The following is a 27,111-nucleotide window of genomic DNA, read 5'->3' as shown; positions in this document are numbered from 1 at the left end:
AACTAATTTGATATAGTATTAATTTCGTCTATGTTTCAAGAGGACGGTAATTTTTTTACTTTTACGAGGAAACACCCTGTTATCTCATGAGGATAATCGATAAATAATTTGAGATATAAATTTATCTCGCACCATCAGGATTCACCTGGAAATTGTTGACATACATAGTTTGCGGTGAATTGTTGAGAGAAGCTTCGACAATTCAAAAGAGGATATTTTCCGAAAGTCTGTCGTGCAAATAAAAGTGTAATATCTATCTTTGGTGGTGAGTTGATGATATTCGTGTAAAAAATTGATCCATTGAATATTGAATCATTGAATATTCCATCATCATGATGGACTTTTGGAGTTATGATATTTTGATTCATTCAGAAATATTTTGAGATTGCTCCAGAAAATGATCGTCTTTGTCAATTGAGTGTTCACTAATTTATTGATTCACGTCGTTCATCTGCAGTTCCGAAATTTTGGAAAAGTTCTACCAAGCTGTTTTTGACCGGTCTTATGTCTGTAATTTTCGAAATTTTGAGCCGGCAATAATCTGAAACCATAAAGTAGGGGAAATGCGGACAAAATGACATACTGTTTTGTTTTTCAACCATATATTTTTAGTTATTGTAATAATACTCCCATTTTGGTGCTAAATACTAACTTTGGTTAATTGTTTTCAAGTATTATAAGCTGAAAATTGAATTGAAATACAAAAATCAAAGATATGAGAAATTATTTTGACTTCTAACAAAATCCATTTTGTCTGTATACTAAGGACAAAATGTAGTAGTAAATAGTAATAAACATAATGTTTGGATGCAAAATTCGAAAATATCAAGGTTGTGGTTCTCGTGACAGTAGCATAGGATGTATAAGCCCACTGGAAACACTGCATGCAACGCATCCACTGCTCACCAGGTATGAAACGAAAAAAAACGTCATTGCAATAAATGCAGGGGCAGTCATCGACATCTTCATTTTTATTGTTGATTTTAAACGGTTCAGTGTCGAATTCTTCATCGTCAACGACTTTTTATTTATCAATGGCCTTGTTTTTTTTACCACAGAGTTTTTTTTATCATTGAATAATGTTTCAGTAATTTCTTGTTTCTTCTTCTTGGGTGGAATGGTCGCAGCAGATTTAGCCTTGGTTTTTTCAAAATAAGGCGTTAACGAGCATTTGCGAGCTTCTGGCTTTCTTATGCCTTGTCACTGAGGAAGTGGTGAAAGAATTTCATTAGGAAAGGATATCGTATTTTTTACAAGAATTTTACCAGAATTTCACTTTATATCACGTACGGTACGTGCAAAATTAGTTCAAAACAACATGAAAATGGGCTCATTAGTTCCACGTGAAAATCAATCAACAAAATTCCATATTATTTCCAAAAATATATTTTCTTGATATGTATCGGACAAAATGACATACTATGTCATGATATCGAAGCATAATTTCAAAACAGAACTAATATCCATCTTAAAACTTATACATATTATTACGTCATAACATTACCAACAAGAATACATTAAAAAAACAACGAATATTGTAATGAGACTCTCCAGAAGCAATTCAGGAACCAAGTGAATAAAAAAAATTCAACCGACCTAAACACATTTGTGGCTATTGCACCAGTGAAACAGACAGTAGGATGTCAATTTCTTCGCAGGATTGCCATCATCACTAGCAGAAACGGAATCACTGTAAAACCCCGAGCTATACGGCACCACTTTTGAGAAAATTTAATATTTCCTACATTTCCCCTACGACACTCAGATGACGAATTCGTGGTCAAATTCAAATACACACATCGGAAAAGTCTAAGGATATTCTTCGAAATGATTGGTTTTGAGTTAAATGAAAGAAAATTCGAGGAAATTATGTATAGATGTATTCAATAATTGTTTATATACTTCAAATAAACCGAAATTTTTATAATGAAAAAGTGAAAAACTGAAAAAAATCGAAGTCTCTAAATTGCGAAAAACATAGTAATTATTCTTAGTAATTTTTTATCGAAAATCAATTCAAGTTTGGCATTTAATACAATGTGTGGCCTCCTCGTTGATTAATTACGGCTCTACACCTACGATTCATAGACAAAATCAGATTGTTTAGGTCTTCCTGATTTAAATTTGTCCATTCAGCTGCAGAAGCTCCCTGAATTCTAAAACATTTTGGACGTTTCCCATATTTGGCGTAATCCTTCTTTGAAGCATGTCCCATACATGTTCTATCGGATTCAGGTCCGGAGATTGTGCTGGCCATGGCAAAACATCAATTCCCTCATTATCCAACCATTGTGCCACAATACGAGCGGTATGGGGACGAGCATTGTCAAACATCAAATGGAAGTTTTCACCAACAGCTTCTGCATAAGGTTGTACAATTGGTTGCAGAATATTTTCCAAATATTGCTGAGCTCTTAGAAAACCATCAGGAAAAACGAGCTCTGTTCTACGTCCAATGGAAATTCCTCCCCACACCATAATTGTACCACCTCTATAACGGTGTACTTCCTGGACGTGTCTCAAGCGTTCTAAATTACCAGATCGTCTCCATAGTCTTATTCGACGAGAATCTGGATGATATCCGAATCTTGATTCATCTGTGAATAAAACTGTGGACCACTCATTGACACCCCAATTTTGAAACTCACGACACCAATTCAATCTTGCAGCGCGATTTCCTCTGGAAAGTGGTGGACACCTAATGGGCCGTCGGGAATGAAGATCGGCTTCATGAAGACGATTCCTCACAGTATCTCGCCCAATGGTCAAATTATGAGCCCGTTGAAATTCCATAACCAACTCAGGAGCCGTTATAGTGGGTTGCCTTCGGGCGGTCAAAACCAAAAATCTGTCTTGAATAGCAGTTGTACAACGTCCACGTCCTGGATGATTTTCGGCAGGATTTCCAGTTGTTCTGAAACGCCTCCACAAACGACTTATAACACTTTGTGAAACACCCATTCGCTCAGCTGCATCGACTTGTCTCATGCCCCCTTCAAGTAAACCAACCACTCGATTCATCTCTTCCAAAGTTAAATGATGTCGTTCCATAATAAAAAGAAGTTGATAGAAAAATATTGTCGATGTTATAACCCAAAATCGATCTAACGAATGCATGAAATGATTAAAATCAAATACAGACATTTTAACTGCGACATTCATTTTTTTTATTTTTATCATATCTCCCATATTTTCTTGGCTAGCATATGTATACAACCAAAATTCATTCCGCATGATGATTTCAATTGATAGTGTACAAAAAACTTGAGATAAAAGCAATATGCGATTTACCATGCGAGATATACTGAAATATTTTCCGATGTGTGAAGGTCCTTTCGTCCGACTGGGCTGACGCGATAATTCTCGAACGGAGAAATCTAGAAACTTGGATTTTCCAGGGTGGTTTTAGATCTCAAATCCGCAGTTGGATTTGTTAATGGCCAAAATCTGGCTAGGTGTTCCGTAAATATGACATTTCAAAATTTTTTTTGTTCTTATAATTTTAAATCGAGCAAGATGATAATTTGCGTTTTAGATGAATTTCATGATGAACTCAACCAGAATCAATAACATCCCAACAAAAATGTCGCAGATAAATTACACAATATATTTGTGACCACAAAATCGGCGGAGTTAAGATTTTGGGTTTAAATATAAAATAAATCTTCGTGCAAAATTTCAGTAATTTGAGAATATTTTTTTAACTACGAAGGGTAGATGTTTATGCTTCGACTTGTAAACTCAAAGGCCTCTGAGCCAAGGGTTTGTAAACCGCCCAATAGTGCATACAAACTGTTATGTCATGTCATACCAGTTAATTACTGAATACAAAAATTTGAAAATTCAATTCAATTTTATCATGAGACGCACTATCGTTGCTATGCGAAAACTGTCAAATTTCAAATATAAACATTGCATAAATGAAGGAAAATTGTAAAATTGCGAAAAGAATTTCCGAAAAAACAAAAGGGGCTGTAGAACACTTATTGCCATTATTAATATTTCAACATATAGAGGGGGATAGTAAAAGTAGTTTTGATTTTGAGAGATAGTCTTTTTTTTCGGGGGGTAATACCTCCCCGAGCACCCCCTGGATTCAACACTGGCAAGAAGTTATGAATATGCTAGTTACTAATATAGAAGATGTACCTACCCAAAGTCAGAACTATTGGTAAATATACCAGAGATAAAAACCGAGAAAGATCGCGTTGTCACAATTGTCAAAGAATATGAAACGAACAGTTTAAAGCTGTCAAGAGAACACATGTCTTTTTCTGCCCTAAAGAGGTCGTTGCACTATGCAGTTGGAGTGTTAGAAACCACACGCTTGGGAAAATCCCTGATATCAGTGCGAAATATCTGGGTTTGTGTGACCCTGAAAAATATGCAGAACATTGCCTGCGCTGAATACTAGCAACTCTTCTGGCAGAAGCTGGAGTCAGTATACCTACGTTAAAACGTCATATAGTGGTTGGAAGATACATGTATACATATAAGATAGTATCTTCAAAAAATGATCTTTCTGATTCTGGTTTTTCATTACAGAAAGTTGATAAACGGATAATAATATATGAATCCATGTTTACTGCAGGTAATCTAAAATTCACGGGATCCTTCCGCAAAATGAAATAAAACAAAAATCATCAATTTCTTCAATTCGAGTGAATTTATCATTTGTTATAATTTTGTTGATAAAAATTATTGCACCCGATCCTCCAACTGGTACAAACTTATGAAATTCTGAAAAGTTTTATCCAGAAACACCAAAAATATAAAAATTACTAATTTGATATATCGATACTTCTCTGATCGTCACTAATCGATGTTTAGTGTCATCTTTCTTATTCTAAGAAAATATATTCTCTTAATTTCGAGAGATTTATAATCTATATTTTTTCAGATTGTTGCAATGGTTGTCGTAACGAAGGAACCTTATGGTGAAACCGAACCTCTTTGCTGGAGTCCGATAAAGAAGAATATATCAGATGACGATTATGTGGCTGGAGAAACTCCAACGGTTGAACATGCATACAGGAATATCACAAGGTAAATCAATTAAATTTTGTAATCGAAATGGTATGAAATGTATGGTCGGATTTGGAAGATATTAATGTGGACGAGTTTTATTTTAAACAAACTGGCTCTACGTGCCACGCAACCAACGAAACAGTTGCAATTTAGCAAGAAAAACTTTCCAGCTATGATGTTTCTCGAAGAGAGTTAACACCTTTAGATTTTTCCTAAGGGGCCATGTGAAAGATAAGATATATGCCAATGCTTTATAATCGATTCAAGATCTTGAAGATAATATGATTCTGCAACCATTGCCGGTGGCCAATCGGCTGATATCGTTTTCTAGCAATAATGGCTTACCTTCCCCTTCACAATGAAATCAACATTCATTGATTTCTAAAGATATCAAGATGATACCTCTTATTGGAAAATCCTTTGGATAACAATATCACAGTTGAGATCTCCGAGCTATCGACGACTTTTGTTGGTCCTGACAAATGTAAAATAAAAATACAACAAAGCAAATTTACAGCAAAGATATAGACAAGGAAATGACGAAATCAAGAAGTTGCATTTTTTTCATCTTATCTGTAAATATAAATGATATTGATATAATGCACATTATTAATAGAAATCTCACTCATTACTTGCATTATCTGAAGCGAGTAACCGCAGAATAATTTATAATCTGTTGTCAAAAGCTAATTTTGATCGAATTAAATTAAAACACTGTAGAGGATTCGTGGTGGAGAAAGAGATAATAAGAATGATTAGCGTTTTGAAGTGTGATGATTAGTTCCTGTATTACGATAGACTTATTGCCTGCCAAGTAGATTATTAGTCATTTTCGTTATCATCAGTACTTCACTCATTAAAAATTATAAGAATCGGTATAGATATAAATGAACTGATTGACTAATTCATTTTGGATTCGCATGAAAAATCAGATTTAAAATGGCACTATGTATCATTCTCCTTCTTCTTGAGAAGGCGTACCGCCTGTTTTCACCAAACTGTTTCCTTTGACTTGGATTTCCAGCTGTCTCACCATCTCTTTGGTGGAGGTCCGATGGGTCTTCTTCCGAGGGGTTTGTTGTCTCTGGTGATCGTTGCCATTCTGTTTAGACTCATTCTGTCCACATCGTCCTCTTGGCACTTCTCTCTTATGAAAGAATTTGTCTTTCAGCCAGGGTTTATCCTGTTATTGTTCTTGGGTCTTTATTTCAGTTGTTTTGCCTTATCCCCTTTGTTGTGGCTCTGTTGTGGCTCTGGTCTCCGATCCCTATGTCTTTAGACATGTCTTATATATTCTCGACTTGGACGCAGCACTTAGGTGTTTTTTCTTTCAAATAGGGTATTTAAAATGTTCTGATATTGCTGCAGCTTTGTTAACCTGTTTTTTCACTTCTTCTTTTAGGAACCTTGCGCTTGTAATTTCACATCCGAGATATTCGAATGACATGACAATGTCAATGATGTTGTTCCCTTCTGCTAGTTTGCATGGCGTTCCTTTGCTATTGTCATGCATTTGGTCTTCTCGGTGGAAATAAGCATGTTAGTTCTAATGCCTATTTGTTAAAGGCTTGTAGTATTCTTTGGAGGTCGTCTTCCGATTCTGCAATAATTACTGCATCGTTGGCAAAGAATTATATACTTATTTTGTGTTTTCCCATTTGATATCCCCATCCAGTATTTTTCACGGCTTTTATTATTTCATCCATCATCAGATTGAGAGGAGAGGAGACTTGGCGAATTCCCGTCGTTGGTGGGCCTGTGTCAGAGTGAAGTTAGATCGTATTTGTGTTGTTGTGTCAGAGTTTAGGTTCTTGATTAGTTTTTTATACTTCTCAGGTATGTTTCTGTTCTGCAAAATCATACGTAGTCACATCACTCAGTCGGACTCTGTCAAAGGCTTTGGTTAGATCCACAAAGAAGATATATGTAGTACTCTTGGTATTTTTCAGCTAGTTGTCTGAGTATGAATAATGTGTCGGTATAGTGGACCGGTCAATAACTGCACGAATTGCTTGCTCACTAGGCCGATTATCTTGAAGTTAAAGGGACGAAGTGCTTTATGAACTTCGCGAATAGATTTAATTTTTTTAAACCACCATTTAGAAGCGTTGTTCACGATGCATGATGAATTGCCAAACCCAAGATGCATAGAATCCCTGGTGTGTTTACTGATTCGATTTTATTCCAGACTTTTTGAGATATTCAACCTGTTGCTTTGTTGTTGTGTTTAACCAGAATTATGTAAGGTGGCGCTTTTCAGAAATGTTCGAATTACTGCTACCTGTCTGACGCCATTCGAAAATGAAATAATGATTTGAGATACTGCAAACTTTCAGAATAAATTACAATTCAGTTCATTTCGAATTTTTAATGAAATGAATGGAATATAATGACAGACGGCTATTAATTGGTCTATTCAGAGTATGGAAAATTGTCACAAGCATGCAATATAAAATATTATTATTCTTCACTCAACGGTTACGAGAGTCGAGAATCGTGAGAAATATCAAATATAAACGCTGTATGCGCCAACTGAAACAGACTCGATCTCTCGAAATCAAGTAGGTATAAATCTGAAAAATCTTCCGTTTTGTATGAAAGTTTTACAGTTATAAGTAGACACACCAGGTTTTCTATGCATCTTAGCCAAACCTTATACTGAATAGAAATGTCAGCATACTTTTAAATTTTCAACTGTCAAACCATAGACAGCAACCATCGAAACTTCTCATGCAGCTAAAATACACCCGTTAGATGTCAATTGGAATAATGAACCATAGGGATTTGGTTAACAATCCCAATTCATGGCGAAGCAATTCTTAACGAATTCATATACAGTCCATTCAGGAATTATTGACATCCCGGGTGGCTTTGAAAAATCGAAATTAAGTTGGTACTGGCTCATTTAGTAACATTTTGAATTGCAGATTTCGGGTTGGCATTGGAAATGTCATTGAAAGGAGGTTAGATTTCAGTTTGTTTTTATTATTGGTTTTAATCGAAGAAATTTTGAAACATAAAAGTTGTATCACACATCAGTTCACACACATTGATCAGTTTATTTGAGTATTTCTCACAGTACTGTTTGAAAAAAGAAGAAGGCAAGTCATTACAACCTGGATTATTAGTTGAAGAAAACCTGTGCAATACGATTTCACCTTCAAAGAATCATTGAGTGATTTGATTGTTACCAAAAGCAACCAATATATCAGCCTGGATGAAATTTGACCAAAAAGCATCTGGATTTTAATCAATCAAAGACAACAATACATAAACTTAATTGGTTAAAAGTTCAAAACAGTTATTAAAAGGAAAATTCTTATTGATAAACAGAAAAATATAATAAGTTGAGTACGATTTTATGGTGAATACAGAGAATATTTGCAACAAAATGTGAAATTCATTTATCTGGCGGAAACTTGGTTATTTGAAAATGCCAGCATTATTCAAAAGTGGACTCTAAAAAGAAAACAAAATGTTTTTCAAGTATATTCAAGGGTAAAAGTAGAAGGAGCACTATTTCGAATGCTGGATATTTGGATTTTTACCTGGATGTTTTGTTTTGACAGTGGTGATCATGAGGATTATATAAATCTATGAAGAGAAAATTATTTTATAATTGGATTGCTGAACAAAGTCTTGGCATTGCATCTATAGTTTATTCTATATTGAAATTAAGTATTGTTATATCTGTTTTTTGTTCTTCAATGAGTAATCCAAAAATCTAATAAATTCCAATTGCTTTGTAGAATTTTTACTGAGTATTTAATCGAAAAATATATTCAGAAGAGTAACTTCAAGAATTTCTTCACCTCTTACCCCACTAGAATAATAGAATACAATAAAATTTCAAAATTCACAAATTAGAAATAATTTCATGCAAAAATGCTTTTAGTGATGTCATTTAATAGAAACTAGTATAAAAGCATTTCAATAAAAAATAGAAAACTCGAGTACAAATAGTACCTATATTTTTCATACAAGTTTAATCAATCATTCATGTCATGAACAGTTTCAATAAATAGTGACTTTAGAAAGTAATTTACACATCGGCTGATAAATTGGTTCCAATTTTGAAAGTAACAGTACAACTGTGATGTCAAAATTTTTCATATACTAAATGGATTCTTTGAATTTTATTTCTGTCTTATTATGATATGGCTCTTCCATTCACTAAGCTACACTATTTAAATTTATCAACCAGTTTTTTCTGTTTTCTTCACCAGTTTAGACACCACAGTTAAAATGATCCATAAGAGTTATTTAATAGAAATTTTGCAAGCAGGTTGGTATCCAGTGTCCATCAGTAATGCAACAATTTTTGAAGAGCCTTTGGTGAAAAGGAATATGCATATTTTAATGATCTTCAATGGGATCTTTCATGGGCGACTCTTAAATGAATAGATATCTCTTCATTAGATTTCCTTGGAATGAGATAGCAGTTCACTATATTTTTACGTTATATAATCTGAATTTCAATTTATGAAATCATGACTGTATGCGTCCCTTCGTAATAATCGTAATTTCGAAAATTCAGGATCTTTCGGATACGAAAATGATGAAAATAATTTAAACTGGTTATTTCTATGATGAACCTAAGATGCATAGAATACCTGGTGTGTTTACTGATTCGATTTTGTTTCAGACTTTTCGAGAGACCCACCTGTTGCTTTGGTGGTGTGCTTCACCAGAGTGCTGTAAGGTGGCGCTCTTTAAAATTTTTCGAATTCCCGCATCTGCCTGGTGCCGTTTAAAAAGGAAATACTGATTTTAGACACTGCAAACATTCACAATAAATTACAATTCAGTTCATATCGAATTTGTACTCAAATGAATGGAATATAATGACAGACCATCATAGAATATAAAATATTATTGTTCTATACTCAAAGTTCACGACAAGAGCGTAGAAATAGGGGGATACTAGGGGTAATTACACGGTGCTCCTAAATTGGGGATACAAATGAAAATGACAGATTTCCGGATCATTTTAAGAAAAAAAGTCCTATAACATGAGTCCCCATACATTTTGTTTTGAGATACATGTGTTGAAGTTCAAGTTATTTTCTCGTATAACCTTCCCTTCACAAGATATTTAATATGAATTGGCCATAGATATTCCAGTTTAAAGTTTCCACTATGTGATATGCTAATTTTGAATGCAAATCTACAGGGTGATATATTTTCTGGAAGGATGCCTGCTTCCTTCCTCCAAATCTATATTTTGGTGAATGGCTGTTAGTTTAGAAAAATATAGAAAAAAAAACTCTGGTCCTATACTACACTTTTTGTTTTGTTATAGTTTTGTCGTATCTGCTATCGATTTCGAGAAAAATCTCTAGTAATCCTCAGGAAAATCCAAATTATTTTTAAGATCCAACTAGTAAGCTCTAATGAATGCATTAATTATAAGTTTTGGTATTTATTTACCTAATCTGTAGCGAAGATTAATAAGTATTTGATAAACTGTACGACACACTAGAAACAACCTGTATATTGAAAGCAAAGCCTTTGTGGGCTCATATTCATGAAACTTTTTTTTCTCAAAATTATCCAAGTACTTTCTCATTTTCCTTCGTAACTCTTATTTGAGAACAAGGTAAGAACAACCGAATTAGTAACAACAAAAATTATTTCGAGTAATTTGGTTCAAACTTCATTATCAAACTTCTTTTTTTAACATTACAGATATGAATAAAAGTTGTCGTCAAAAATTTTTTTTTCGATTATCCCTCCCCAAGAAAAAAAGATCTACGCCCTTGGTTCACAAGAGTCGAGAATTGAGAGAAATGTCAAATGTAAACGATGTATGCGCCATCTGAAAAGCCCGCGATCCCTCGAAATCAAGTAGGTAAAAATCTCCCGTTTTGTCTGAAAGTTTTACAGGTATAAGTAGACACACCAGGTATTCTATGCATCTTAGATGAACCATTAACCATAGCAATTTTTAGTAATATTTTTGTAACCAGAAATAAAGCCGCGACTAGACGTTCATGGCCTACTTCGATGTCAATAATTCCTGAATGGACTGTACTTTCATTGATATTCCTAAATTCTTCATGGATTAAATTTGAAAATTATTATTTTTTTTATTCGCAGTTCTATGCAAGCAGACCCGTTGGAGATATCATCGCCGAAACTAGCCCTCGACCTTCTATCGACCGCCGTCAGATTGCAAAACATGCCCTTAGTCAAACAATGTATAGAAATAATCGACAAACAACTAGATCCCTCCATACTTATCAGTGTGATGTCAAGACTGTCAGAGTGCACCTCCCAGAGAAGAGACAATTACGAACCTTCCGCACCACCTATCATCGAAAGTGAGAACCGAGGCAACATAGACTGGGTAGTAAATCAGATAGAAAATTTGAGACACAACTGTCTCTTGGAAATAGATAGATACGCTGACGCCATCCTCAAAGACCTCTTCTTCTCCACGTTACCATATATGGATGTGCTACGAATCACCACCAGAGACAGTTTGCAAGTTTCTTCCGAAACAATAGTTTACAGTGCCATTATGAAGTGGGCTCATGCAGAATGTTACAGAAGAACCTTGCAGCCACACCTTACTAACCTCAAAGCCGTGCTGCGAGATCTGGTGCATGCTCCTCGATATGGCTTGATGACCAAGAAGGAGTTCACATCCCGAAAGATAGATGGTGAAAAGGGGCCTACTAGGAGTGGTATCCTCGAGGAAAAGGAATGGAGGAGGATACTGTTCTTTATTAAGGAAAAGAGTAAGAAGCGCCCCGTTGAAGAACTGCCTTTCTATTGTTCAAGGCCGAGGGGTAGGGGTTGTGAGAAACCAAAGCTGTTAAGCTCTGAGAGCGCAAGAAGAGCATCTGACTGTACAACCAAAGATCTCGAATGCAGCACCAGCAATAGATGTGAAACTATTTTTTTGAATATAGTCACTTGCTGGGCTACCATCTTCGATTAGGCTTCATAGTCGAAAAACGGTGATGTCTCTTTCAAAAAGAAAAACAGGCATCGCTATTGAACATGAATTTACCTAAGAATATTCAGTGTGCCATAAGGAGATGACTGGCTACCATATTTACCTATCATTGAGGCTGTGCTACTAAATCTGAAAAATGAGATCTATAAGATGAAAGAGAAATGTTCAAGACAATCCATCAAACATTCGTAATTCGTTTAATACATATAAATCATTCCAATGTCCTTACTATTAACTAAGGAAGGATTGAAAAGTTTTCGAAAAAATCTTCTCCATATACATTTCCTTGATGAAATACTTCTCAGCGAAACTTTCTATATGTACTCATGTTTATCTGTTTTATAGGAAGAAACTAAGCAGAAATTTTAGGCGTTTAGAACAATTATTATTGGTACTAGTAAAAGAAGTATTGTTCAAGTTTTGATATTTCCATTTTTGGCATACATATTTAAAAAATCGCATAAATTTTCGAGTTGTGATTTGATTTTGCAGTGGACATCACAAGGTTTTTTGATGATTGTTTTATTTTATGACTACTACAGAATATTTTGTGCTATAAAGCCACACTAAATATGATAATTGGTAGAGTAAACTCTACAGATTTTTGATATTTGCAGGAAAAGAAACAATTATTTACCTCTAAATAATGATCCAATCATCTGAAAAACCCTGTGTTATGCTCTTAATTTACTTGTTAAAAATTTACTGTATCTTTTCATTCTTAATGAGAACTTTACATATTCTTATTAGAAACTCAAAACACCGAATCAGTGAAAAATGAAGAAATGTCCATGTTAAACAGAATATATTGATATTATTAACAAGTAAATTATTTCCTGAACGCTCATAGAAGTGAAAAATTCTTTAGGGAGTAAATTTGTGACGTAATAGGGCCTAATAGTTATAAATTACTCATTACAAGAGTACGCGAATCATATTTTTTCCGAAGGAAAATCTCTCGAAATTAAAATTTCCTTCGGTAATTATGAAGGATCACTGCCTCACTATAACCATTCTTATGAAGGAATTTTTTAAATATACAATAACTATTCAAATTGAATTCATTACGTAGAAAAATTGTACAATATGATTGAAATTTGTTTTTTCCAAATTCATTAAATTGTTCAGAATCGTTTGGTAACTACAAGATACTGATTGAATATGTTTAACATACTGATATGAAAAATTGGTACGGCAATTTTTTTGTTCCTGTTCATAGATTATTGTATCTAAATCAATGTTATCAATGTTAGAAATTTTTATGGAATTTGTTGAACTTGGAGGGTGTTAGAAAATGTATTAGATAATGAACGGCTGCTAATGTATCAGATGAAAAAGAAATCAGTTCAATTTATCTTTGAATTTATTTATTTTTTCGAATATTATGGTTTTTGAGAACCAAATATTATCTTATAGAATGATTAATTATGTTGTTCTCTTTTGTGTATTTATTATAAAAATTCAACCTGTGATCTAATAGTATGTATGTACTATGTTTTCTGCTTTTCAAAGTTTATTCGCTAGATTTAACTATATATGTATTTACATAACTTTATATGGTCCTCATGTTCTGTTAGTTTTGATGTTTATAGCTATCAATATTATGAGAATATATTCATTGGAATGAAATACACTGTGAAATATAAGAAACTGCATAGATTAAGTAAAAGTTTATTATTTCGATAATAGGTATACAACTGTTTTGTATCAACTTTTCAGATACCTTTTCAATTTTCTAATATATACCTACTTATGTATTTCAGTGGACTTGTATCGAATAAATTCTCATGAATATTTAATTTGTTGTGTTGTCAATCACTCTCTACTACAATTGATTGGTGATTTCCAATAAAATATTTCTCAGAGCCATCAAATATACAATTACCCATATAGAAATTCATAACGTCCCTAGATTATAAAAAATTAACACACTTAGCTACACCATTCGAAATTTCTATAGGAATATCCATTTGTTTATTTGAATCAGATAAAAATATGCTTTATTTACTTTAAATGTCCAAGATAATACACCAGATGATGTATACCAATATATCAAAATCACATATAGTACCTAATAGTTGGCAGCAGTTTCTTCTTTTATATATGAAACAATTATCTAATAATATATAGATGCGCTCTTGGGCTATAGTGCGGAGCCTTATATGATATTGAAGAGAGTAAGGTTGAGCCTAAAGAGAGATGTTGAGTCTCCGGTCACGTGACCATGAAGGCTAAAGTAGATTAGAGACTTGAGAAGTTCAAAATTCAATCAATAATAGACTAGTATTGATCAATTCAATATGCAGAACTAATCAGAACTATATGTTGTGACTCCATTCAGCTGATGCAAAACATCACGCGTCTCACTCTTATGTTGGGGTCGATTCCTCTCTCTACGCGCTATCTACGTACAGGGTTTTTCAAAATTCAATATCAAGATTTCAGGGCATATTTTTTAGGTCAAAATAAGACTTTTTTTCCATAGAAATATGTCCGCAACCGCAAACGCTTCATTACCGAACTGCAGAGCCTTAAAGTTTCAAGATTTTTTTAGTTTTTTCTGCATAGCTCTATTAGTTTTTGAGATATAGGTAAGTACCATTGCCTATAAAACGAAATGAATCTATATTGAGTAAGATGAATTAGACAAAGGAAGGCGGCGAAAATTTTTTCACCTGGAAGCCAAAATGTTAACTTTTCTAATGGTAATGTTTTTTTTTTGTGTTTCGGCAGTGCTGATTATATAAGCATTAAAAGACTCAAACAATGATATGAGCGAGTATCGTGAAAACCTATCAGTATTCAATAGAAATATTTTAGAGTTCTTTACAGTTTTTTCAGAGTTCATGAGTAATGAAATAGGTGGCGCCAGCAGGATATAAATTAACGCCATGAAATTTGTTTCATCTTCCAATATTTCTAGATCCAAAGTATTTGAGTGTTTGAAACCTATTTTAGCCGTTAACATTCAAAAATGATTTGGTTGCGTTGGATCGAAAAATAGAAAAAAAAATCCATGGGGAAATTGTAAATTTGAAATAAATTTGATTTAAAATTATTTGATTAGAAAGTGGAATTACCATGAAAAGGGTTAGATTCTTTAAACTTGACAATTTATGATGAAATGAATGTATGATCAATAATTTTCCCAAAACAATTTGACAATATTAGAATTTGAATATCAAAAGAGGAATGTTTCAAAGGATCAGTTTGTCAAACAATTAATTGTTTTGATTAGAAAACATTTACTTGAATTCTAGTGTAATCAGAATGTTTTTGAGAGGTTTCTTCTCAAATAGCTCGCCATTTAGACAGTTCTCTTGTCATCTTCGGACATTTGACAAGTAAAAAACTACGCTAATACTAAAAATGAAACGATAGACGCTTCAACAAGGAATTGAAATAGTGGCAAAAGTGAAACTGGTGCAAAAATTTGAGCTGTTGGGACAAGTTAGTGGTGTGAAGAAACGAAATCGTGTGTGTCGCTCAAAAAAAATTGATAAACCCACGTTTGTCGATTCCTCGTCGATTTTGGGAATTAGGCATTCCACAAACAAGGTTATATCAAAGTATTTTTGAGTGCTTAATTAAAAGGTGGAGAAATCTAAAAAAAAAATTAAAAATGGCGAGAAACCGGCAACATTCGAGATTATTGAATTATCCTTTTTTCATATCTAACATGATAATGGAAACAGAATCGAAAAATATCAAACGGTTCCTTCATTACAGCCATCCAAATTTCTTCTTCAGTACTCTAACATATTTGAAAAAATTAACTGGTTGGGCTATGAAGGCAGAAACTTTGAAATTGGACTGTCTAAACATTCTAGATGATAATATAAAATTTATCACAAAAAAAATGTAACTGAAATTTCAATGAAACTCTATTGGAAGTTGAACTCTCGACCTTGAGGTAAGGTTCATGTAAAAATTTTTCCACAGAAATTCTCAGAAAACTGGGTTTATTCAGAAAATTCAATTCGATTTGTTAACCGAGAAAAAATCTAGAAGGTTGCAGATTTTTCGCCATTTTGATTTTTTTTCACCTTTTCTGAATTGAGCACTCAAGAATATTCTGATATGACCAAAAATCGTAACATCAAAGGTTATAGATACCGACCACACTCTATACAATATTGCTCAGAAATGACATTGAACACCCTGTATCTCGCTTATGCTTCGAAAACGAGGTATATGTCATGAAGCCAAAAATGATTCTCCAGGTGCCATCTACACGACTATATATGTTTGTCCAGTTTATAATGAATCACCCTGTACATCTAGTTCTGTGATTTTAAGGATGCAATTTGTTCATTAATGGACGAGCGCTCAAAAGCTTCTGATTTAACGCGAAACACGAAATTTTGCACTTGGAATTGTTATTGGAATTTGAACGCGGTATGAACTGAAGCTACGGAAATATTGGGTATCTATTCTTTTCCAATATTTTACTATATCAATTCTTTACCGATTCTTTAAAGTTTTGGATGAAAGTTGTCCTTCTATCAAACTATTTAGAAATTGCCAATCACATAAACTACTTCAGAGACTCAGTTCTGACCACTCTATCAATAATATAAATAATTATTTACTAGGCACTTATCAGCAATTATGGAAAAACTATTCAGTACATTATCCAGTAAATGTGATTAAATGAATATTAAAATCAGAATCAGAACCAACATCTCAACAGGGGACAATAGTTATGTGTTTCCTTGTTTTTTCCAGCCTCGATCGAATCGAGAAGAAATAATATAACTTCTGGAAACAGTAAACATTTATCGTATCTTTTTGACTGAGAGATAACCTTTTCATTGGTCTGTAGTATTTTCAAAATCTCGTTTGCCAACAATAATCATATGATTACTAGTCATATACAAATGTTTATGTTTTCTTCAAATTATGTAAATATTATACATAGTGAAAAATCAGACAATAACAGAATGTTGAACTCGAATTGTTAATTGGTCGATAATTCGATAGAGAAAGGTCATGGAGATAAGGCATAATGTGTGAATTGCTAAGTATATCAGCATGGTAACTGTTGGCAGTGTGGTTTGCTCACTTCATTGGAACTTTTTTCTATGAGTTTTGCAAAAATTCAATATAAAAAATATACCTTCCAATATGACTTCGATGAAAAAATAAGAAAACACATTTGATACTCATTATTATTATTAACAAAGGAAAAATGTAAGGGTTTTCACCAATAAATTCAAAATGACAAAAAAAATGGAATTCATAAACTACTAGAATAATGAAGAAACCTGTACATATTCAAAGCCTTCTTCTTCTTCAAGAAGAAAACTCTGTTGGAAAGAAACATTTAACGTTGTGTGGTCCTAAAATTCTATTTTGCCAGTTTGAAGGTATGACCGCGTACTTGGGCGCTACTTCTCATGTAGAGGTGATCCAGATTCGCACCAAAGATCCCATGTAGAGCCCGATACATTACAATAAGATCACTTCTATCTCGCCGATCCCCAAAGGTTTGCAGATTCAATAATCTTAAAAAAGCGTGATAGTCAGGTCTTATTCTCCCAAAGGAAATCCTTATGTTCCGACGCTGTAAAGACTCGCTCCTGAAAGAAGGGCATCATACCAGTCCAGCATATTCCATCGAAGGACGCACATAGCTGCAATAAAGTGCTTTACAGGAGGAGCTGTTTATTATTTTTTTTTTGGTAAAACATAGATAGTAGAGCAAGGAGTAAATGATTGAATTTGCAGAAAATAATCGTGAAGGTTTTTTCATGTAAACAATTTTTGTTACTTGAATATTGTAGTCGGTTTTTGCAAGTTTTTTAAATATTACAACAAACTAGCTGTTTGAGGAGTCGATGTTTAGTGGTTGTTAAAATGCCTGGAACACATGTACGCGGAATTTATCTTCCGTGAGTGAATTTGAAATAGGTCGAATTATTGGTCCATGGAAGGCGGGGTTGTCATTCCGAGAAATCGCTAACCATACGAACAGAAATCCAACTACTGTTATGAGATGTTGTCAATCGTGGTTTGATAATCGCCAAAATCGAAAAAGAGTAGGCACCCGAGGTCGAAAGGACACAAATGAAGTTCAAGATCGACGTCTAAGACTTATGGCCTTCAGAGACCGATTTTCGACAACTCGATCTTTGGCTGATGAGTGGTTAGGAGAACAAGGCTATCCTGTAACTGCCCGAATGGTTTATCGCCGGATAAGGTCTTTTGGAATGCATCATTATCGACTCCATCTTGTATTACCTCTGACGTCAACGATTGCAGATGTGCAGAGAACGTCAACATTCGAATGTGGAATGGTATCAGGTCGTTTTTTCTGATGAATCTCGATTCTGCTTGGGTTCACATAATGGCCGAAGTAGATTTAGACGACGTCAGGGAGAAAGACGTGAACCTCAGTATGATGTTGAGCGTCATGTACACCGGAGAGTAGGCGTTATGGTATGGGGTGCTATTGCACGTGCAAGCAGGTCACCTCTTGTCTATTTTAGAAGTAACATCACAGCGCTGCGTTACCTTCAAGAAAAAGTGAAGCCATATGTTCTCTCTTACCTTAACCGGCTCGAGAATATGAGATTTCAGCAAGATAATGACCGACCTCATATTGCTAGAGTTAGTTCAAACTTTTTCGAAGCGACCCATATGAATCTTTTGGCATGACCGCCTAGATCCCCCGATCTTTCGCACATAAAGCCCCCACGGACTCTGAGACATGAAGTACAGGTAGCTTGGGATAGTATCTCTAAAGAAGAAATAGACCATCTTATTTCATCAATGGCGAGACGTGTTAGGTAGTGTATAGATTATCGCGGTGGACCAACACATTATTAACAAATTTATTAAAGAAAATTGTAAACCCTTCGTTCTTTTCTCCAAATTTCAATCATTTACTCCTTGCTATACTATCTAGTACTATACTATCTACTATATATACTATACCAACGCAAAACCTGCCTTGGACACGAAACTTATAGAAGTGAGGAATTAGCCTCCTTGAAGCTATCCCAGATATTGGAGTTCATCAGAACTCTGGAACTGGAAGGCGAGCTGTAGATCACGTTGTGGAGAGAATAGCTCTGATGGGGGGCACAATAGACTATTAGGTCGCAGTGAAACGTAACCTCCTTAATTAAATCTAAATCTAAATCTAATCTACTATATACTATATTTACCAAAAAAAAAAAATAATTCCAACAGCTCTTTCTGGGTGTTGCAGTTTTTTTGTCAGTTATTATATGTGCAGTATACTATGTACTTATTCGAATCTGGATTAGGGCTCCTACAAACCAAAGCGGCAAATCCGAATATTCGTACAGCATCTGAGTATGGATCTGGATCCAACTACACTGCTCAACAATTGATAGGGATCACTTACTTGTTCTAAATTTATTTCTGAAATATTCGCTGCAAGATTATAAATTTAGTCAGATATCAGAGTATTTTCAGTTGATAATATGGTTCACTTGAGAAAAGAATGAAAAAATGGAAAGTTGGAGAGAAAAAAATACTTTATTAGGAACACTCAAAATTCTGTGTTTGAATAACATAAAAATTTTATGATGAAACCACAAGAAGGCTGAAGTTTCGGTTGAGCTAGTACCTAGTTGGTCCCCCACGAGCTCGTCTCAAGCATTCTACCCTACGAGGCATACTTTCGATCAAACGATTTATAAAATTTTGGGGCAAATTCGTCCAAATATCCCGTAAAGCGTTAGGAAGGTCCTCCAGGTTATTGATCGGTTGTTTTAAGGTTGACAATTGTCTAGACATCTCAGACCAGACATGTTCGATGCAATTCATGTCTGGAGAGCGAGCTGGCCAGTCCATCCTATCAATAGCATGAGTTTCTAGCGCTTCATTAACCAGACGACTACGGTGTGGACGGGCATTATCGTCAATTAAAATGAAATTCTCGCCCACGGCACCCGCAAACGGAACAATTATGGGTTCAATAATCATATCGTGATGGCTGGTCATGGTGGTGTTCTGCAGAACAACCAACTCTGTGCGTTGGTTCAAACAAATGCCTCCCCATACACATATAGAACCTCCGCCAAAAGCTGTTGTGGGTACCATAAACTGTTCTTCATACCTTCGACCTCTTTCCCTCCAAGCAAAAATACGTCCATCGGAGTTGACCAAACGAAATCTAGACTCATCCGTAAATAAACATCGGCTCCAATCTTCAAGTGTCCAATTGCGGTGCTCCTCAGCCCATTGCCGGCGATGAACCCGGTGTTCCCTATTCAAACGGGGATGTTGTACCCTCCTACGTGCTCTCAAACCACGAACATGTAGTCGTCGTCTTACAGTCTGGTTCGAAATTAGAACTCCTGTTGCAACTCTCAGTGATCTATTGAGCCGCGGCCCGCGACGCCGGGTAAGTGGGATTTCTCCTAGCATTGAGGATCAAAAGACGATCTTGGGCAGCTGTTGTACTGCGCTGCCGACCTCCCCCATGAACATAAGCTACTGAGTCGTTTTGGATGAACCTATTCCAAGCCCGACTCACGACACTTTGCGAAACATTCAACCGCCGGGACACTTCTCGCTGAAACAAACCTTCCTGTATCCACCGTATGATTTGGTCCAGTTGCACAGGAGCCAAACGTCTTCTCGGCATGACTGATAAGCTGATATTGTTCTCATTTCTTCAATTATTGTCACCTTATGTGTTTAAACGAGAGAAAAAACAGATTTAATAACAAATACCATATTGCTTTTCACTGCACCTGTAACAGCCTACAGATAATAATCGATTTTGTGAACAAGAGCCGATGAATTGAGGAAGACTTTGATATAATCAACTCAAAACATCTTACTTTTTCCTTAGAGAACATATAATGTACAGATATTCACGAGATAACTTGAAAAAAATACAAATGAAGAGAAGTTCATAAGTGATCCCTAGCAATTGTTGATCAGTGTACATAATTTATAATCGATTGATAGTTTGATAATCGATAATAATAAATTAGTAGGATCCAGACTCTGTAGCAATATTCGCATTTACCGCGTTGGTTTGTGGGAACCTCTACTTTTTCGATAGTTCATTGTTTAGCTCTGTAGCCAAAGCCTGAGTGGGGTGAAAAATTGCAATCGCAAATCAGTTGACGTGTTCACAGACCACGAAGGAAATAAAAAGATTTTGTGCTCTTAATTATGCCAACTCCACGATGATAATGTTAAAAACAACAATGTATGCTGTGATAAAATTCTCAACTTCCGCTGCATAATGTCGGCTACAGAAGGTAAATGTATTCATATTTATTCTTTTTTCCAGAGAACTGAATGCGGTCAATAATCCCTTGTAAAGGATTAGGTAAACAAAATCCCTAGACCTCTCTTTTGTTCGTTCCATTTTCACGATTGGAATTAATTCCAGACCTCGATAAAATGGTTGTTTTTTTTAGAGAATGACCATTTAGGTGTATGCACGTCTTCATGAGTCGGTAAATATTGTTCAGTTCACTTGAACCGTATAAATATCACACGAGGGTAAGGGTAATTTTATACGAGTAAATTCCTTTCAAAACACAATAGAACCCCTTGAATTTGAATTCCAAATTTAGATGTTATTCCCACTTATTTCCATTTTACAATAATGTCAAATAATTTTTTGGTTCAACTGGAACTAACATGTATTTTTTCTGGTAGACGGATAGATACGGTAGATCAGTAAATTCTCAATGATAATAACCAAATATAGGTGCAGGGACTGCAATTTTTGAACTACCATCATCTCTTAAAAAATATCGCAAATTCTGACCGATTAATTTTTCAGTGGTATAACACAAGAGTATTCGTAGTTCCTCTTCGCAATTCAAACGATCTGCTATTCCTCAGTGTATCAAGTGAAATCGAGGCTGTCGTTTCAACTGTTAAAACGTAGTCTTGATACTATTCTTCTCATTCGTCTTATGTTAGGAATATATCCTGTTATAGTATATCCAAAATCACTTGGAGGAAGATGAATATTTCGATTATACAAGGTTTGCCCAAGTTCCCAGAAATTCCTTTGGGGCCAGTGAATTTATTGCCTAACAATACTTTCAAATAAACCCCGGTATTTATCAGATCGCGGTATCCATTTCAAAGGGACATCTATGGCCAAGCGTTTTTATGAACTAGTTCAAGTGACTTTGAGTATACTAAACTTTCCTCTATCGCATGTTCACTATTCCTTTGGATGTACAGGTTCAACTTCATTGCCATATTTTGGGTAATCGTTCTGGTGGTCCTTTGGTATCTTGTGGTTTTTCTTCTTTGGAGCATTTTTCTGACAGTTAAGATCTCATGTAATCTACATGATGTATCTACCCTCATTATACTCAGTCTAGCCCATCTCATCACATCTTGAACTCCTACATTTTTGCTGCCTCTTTCTGGGATATATCGCATGAACAAAAAAATACAATATGAAATCAACGTAAACTGAACAATCGAACTGAAATTTTAACCCCCCTCTGGCCCCCTTGATCTTGTGAGCTGGGGTCGCCACTGTATTGGGTACCTAATAGTCTTAATAAAATATGAACCGTATGATCTTGAAAGTAATCAGCACTTTCCATTACTTACTATAGAATAAGCTTCCTGCTGTGGTGTCCAATTTTGACGAATAATCTCTAGATTATTCGTCAAAATTGGACCAAATTTAGACCAATTGATTCCAGCAGCTCATGAGATGTTTCACCGTGCCTGTTTTTCTGTAAATTTATTTCTTAAGGTATTTAGATTTATATCTTGACTTTTATCTTGTATAAATGATAATTATGATAACACAGGGCAACAAAAAAAAATTTTTTGGTGCCTGAGATTTTAAAGCTGATTTTAACTAAATTTGGGACGCTAAATCTGTAGATACATGCAATCTGTTTTTCTCTATCAGCTTTACTTTTTTAGATACATCAACTTATCTACCAATGTGGGTTTCATTCATTTATGGGAAGTCTAAAAATATTAAAAATTAATAATTTCCAAAAACCCTTCAATGATTGTTATTAATTTTTAGTAAGTATTCCATTAGTATTCGAATCAATCGAAATAACCGCAGTAAGTTGACTTATCCCAATGTAGATTCGGCAATACGGCCTATCCCGTACTCAGATGAAATACTGAATCCAACATTTCATCAGCTACCAGATATCTCTGATGACGAATATTTTCACTCTGAGAGTGACTATGAGAGGACGTCATCAGTTCCTCAACGCTTCAATCAAAATGAATTAAATGATCTCACCAGGGATCTCAATTTATCGAAAAAAGCTTCTGAAGTACTGGCTTCTAGGTTGAACGAGAAAAAATTATTGGAACAAGGAACCAAAGGACAATCTTGTATTTCGTCACGAGAATAGGGGACTCATGAAAGAAATGGGACTTTCTGAATATATTCCAGATGATTGGCGCCTATTTATTGACAGTTTAAAGCGAAGTGTGAAATATGTCCTTCTACATAATGAGAATAAATATGGTTCAATACCACTGGCTCACTCAACGAAACTAAAAGAAGAATAAAAGACCATAGTTTCACGAACATCAATAGATGATTTGTGTAGACTTAAAAATGGTAAACTTTTTCCTTCGGCAGCAAAGTTGATACACAAAATATCCGTGTTTCTGGTACCTTTAGGATAGAAGGGACAAAACACACCATTGGTTTAGAAAATATTGGCCTCAGAGAGAAAACATGGACGTTGAGGAAAAGAATATCATTAACTACGCTTTGGTTGAAAGAGAAGAAGCAATTTGTAAAGGCTTTTGATAAGAATGGTTCATGATTTGCATATATAGGGGTAAAAATGCATCAGTAGAGCACAGAAAAACTCGAAGCACTGAAAGCAGGGATATTTGACGGCCAACAAATAAGACAATTAATTAGGGATCCTGGCTTCATCAATTCAATAAATCAAGTTTAACTAAAAGCTTGGACATCATTTGTTGCAGTTGTAGAAGATTTTCTAGGCGAAAATAAAGCTCAAAACTATGTTGAAATGGTTAAAAAGATGCTCAATAGTTTTAAATCCTTAGGGTGCAATATGAGTATTAATAGGTACATAATTTACACAGCACTTAGACCGTTTTCCAGAAAATTCAGGAGACATGAGTGAGGAACAAGGTGAAATAATTCACAAAGATATTAAAGTTATAGAGAACCGCTGCTACCAAGGAAGAGGGGACATGCACATGATGGCAGATTACTGCTGGAGTTTAAAAAGGGACTTTTTAAAAAACATTCAAGAATGTCGCGAAAAAGAATCTTTCAAAGTGTTGAGTGACTATTTGATTCCTTCAATGTTTTTGTTTTATTTGTAAGTACGACATAATATTATATTCTGTATAACCAAAATAAAAATTTCGTGTCTATTTTTGTTGACAATATTTTCGGATTTGAGTTAGAATAATGTAACTTTCATTTCTCTAAAATTGTATATCTTAAAAATTTGAGCTCCTAGGTAAAAATGAATACGTCATTTGAATTCAGGACATCAAATTGATATAGAATCATCTGAAAAAACCTCGACACCAAAACAGCTGTTCCCCTGTGATAATAATTAATTTTCGTCAATTAGAATAATAGAAAAAAATGGAAGAGTAATATTAGAATCCAATATTCTCAATTCACGAGGACGAAGACCACATTGAATCGGCTCGATCTAGAAATACCTACAGTTTTATTTTGCTCTGCACGTGCCTCAAATGCATTGTGATATGGATCCCCAGAGCGGAAATTTCAGCATCATCCTTATTTCATCACGTTTCTCGAATATATCAGGTTAAGGCAGATTAAAGGCATGAAAGAAATTGTGTCCGAAATAGAACATCATCAACCGAAGAGAATCCATTACGGCCAGGTTCATTTCATGCCGATAGGAAAGTTTTACCGAGAACTTTAGGAAATTTGATTCCTAAGAACGGACATTCGAGAAGTATGGAGAGGGATTACCGTAACGCGGACAAGAAATTAATATCACAAATGTTGGTTGGGGATTTTATCGTAATTATCTTATCATCGCATTTAAATAATAGTGGTTTATGCAACAAGTGAGTCAATAGTTATTTGTTTTACTAGGCAGCAGAGTAGAAGATTTACTGCCTCGGCTGATAGTTCATAGCCGAACGTAGTCAGGCTAGGAATTCAGCAAAGGATCTGGAAGGTAGATCTGTGTTTTTTCGCAAGAACATTACATTAATTTAATTTAATGTTTCAGGGATCTGTATTGGGACCGTAATTTTTTCTGATATTTATTGATGATTGACCTGTAAATTCAAGAAGATTTTTTTTAGATAGCGAGTCCCTCAGATTTCTCGAAGGAATTGAGATTGGTCTCATTCGCTGATGATACTTCAGTTCTGATTAGCGTCTAATTGTTCGGAGAATTTTAGATTTTATGACAACTGAGGTTGTGGTGTTTTGCAGAATGGTCTAGGCAAATAATATCATGATTCTTCTTGTATTCATCAACATTTCTTATAATATTATGTTATGGGGAAACTCATCTAATAATGCTAGAGTATTTATAATCCAAAAAAAAATTTTGCACATGATATTTTATATTGCACTTCGGAAGTGCGTTCGAGAATGCTTGATGATTGATAGCTAAAAAAATTTTTCTGTGGACTAATGCCGTTCGGAAAAGAGAAGTCGACCAAGAAGATCATTGGAATGGTTCATTGAGAGAAAATGGAAATTACGAAGAGATGCTGCACCTAGCTGTTATTTGCGTGAACAAATATATTTTGACTTGTATCTAATTGCAGAATGAACAATAGCACAATGAGGTGCGCAATGACTAAAACTATATGTGCTTTGAAAATACATTTTAATTTTCGCAATGAATAATGAAAATTGAACATTGTTGCTATAGCAAGTTTCAAATAAATCCTGATCTCTTCAAAGGATCAAATTGAATTGAAAAATCCTAATTTCAATAATAAAAGATTCATGATTCAATTCTATGTATATCTACATTTCGATGTGATCTTGCGGGAGTGGACCTGTATGCTTTGTTGCGATTAGAATGTTACAAATTTTCTTTTTGAACTTTCCAGGTATCATAGCCAACGTGCTGAAGCAACTAAACAAAACAGATATTCGATTAGAAATTGAAATGAAACGCTATCAGGTAAGTGGACTAATTTTTGCTGCTCTTATTTTTTCCATCATACAAATCTTCACCAACATTTCGTGCCTGCATCAAGATGTAATAAATAACGGGTGTTTTTTTTTTGAGGTATATAACTTTAAGTTGGCATTACTGTTCAAGATGGCGACCGATTCAACAGCTGTCAAGTGATTTATTCTCAGTTTGGTTTGGCAATTCATCATAAATAGACTCACGCCTAAACAATGCTTGCAAATAGTGCAATTTTATTTCGAAAATAATGGTTCTGTACAGAATACGTATCGCGCACTACGTCCATTTTATTTTGTTTAGCGATGAAGCGCACTTCTGGTTGAATAGCTACGTCAACAAACAAAACTGCCTCATTTGGAGTGAAGCTAATCCTCAAGTATATGTCGAAACACCGTTACATCCAGAAAAACTGACTGTTTGGTGCGCTTTATGGGCTGGTGGAATCATTCGTACTTCTCCAAAAACGATGATGGCCAGCCAGAACGTTACAGTCAATGGTGATCGGTATAGAGCCATGATTACTAACTTTTTCATTCCTGAATTGAACAACCATGATGTCCAGGAGCTGTGTTTCCAACAAGACGGCGCAACATGTCACACAGCTCGTGCCACAATCGATTTATTGAAAGACACGTTTGGTGACCGCCTAATTTCACGTTTTGGACCTGTGAATTGGCCTCCAAGATCTTGTGATTTAACACCGCTAGACTACTTTCTGTGGGGCTATGTAAAGTCATTGGTCTATGCGGATAAGCCACAAAAACTTGACCATTTGGAAGACAATATTCGCCGTGTTATTGCCGATATACGGCCACAAATGTTGGAAAAAGTCATCGAAAATTAGACGTCCAGATTGGACTACATCTAAGCCAGCCGTGGCGGTCATATGCCAGAAATCATATTTAAAATGTAATGCCACAAGATTATCTTGCGGATAAATAAAATTTATGTCAATCGAATAATCCATCGTTGTTTTATTGCAAT

The 27,111-nt window shown here is 34.9% G+C and overlaps 1 protein-coding gene across 7 annotated transcripts in view; it reads left to right on the top strand.

Moving 5' to 3' along the window:
- LOC123672821 (BTB/POZ domain-containing protein 2-like) overlaps positions 1–13,791 on the top strand; it is a 55,208-nt gene extending 41,417 nt beyond the window's left edge. For 5 of the 7 annotated variants that reach the window (XM_045607127.1, XM_045607126.1, XM_045607121.1 and 2 more), the window contains exons 2-3: positions 4,901–5,046; positions 11,128–13,791. In XM_045607127.1, coding sequence (XP_045463083.1) covers positions 4,910–5,046; positions 11,128–11,974 — 984 coding nt within the window. In that variant the 5' untranslated portion in view covers positions 4,901–4,909 and the 3' untranslated portion in view covers positions 11,975–13,791. Of the gene's footprint in view, positions 1–180; positions 266–4,439; positions 4,592–4,900; positions 5,047–11,127 lie in introns of those variants that run through there. The other 2 variants (XM_045607128.1, XM_045607124.1) reach the window with 2 other exon arrangements.
- Positions 13,792–27,111: the final 13,320 nt, after the last annotated feature.

Source organism: Harmonia axyridis, chromosome 2 (genome assembly GCF_914767665.1).
Source record: "Harmonia axyridis chromosome 2, icHarAxyr1.1, whole genome shotgun sequence".
NCBI classification, from domain to species: Eukaryota; Metazoa; Arthropoda; class Insecta; order Coleoptera; family Coccinellidae; genus Harmonia; species Harmonia axyridis.
This window is presented reverse-complemented; position numbering and strand designations above follow the sequence as displayed.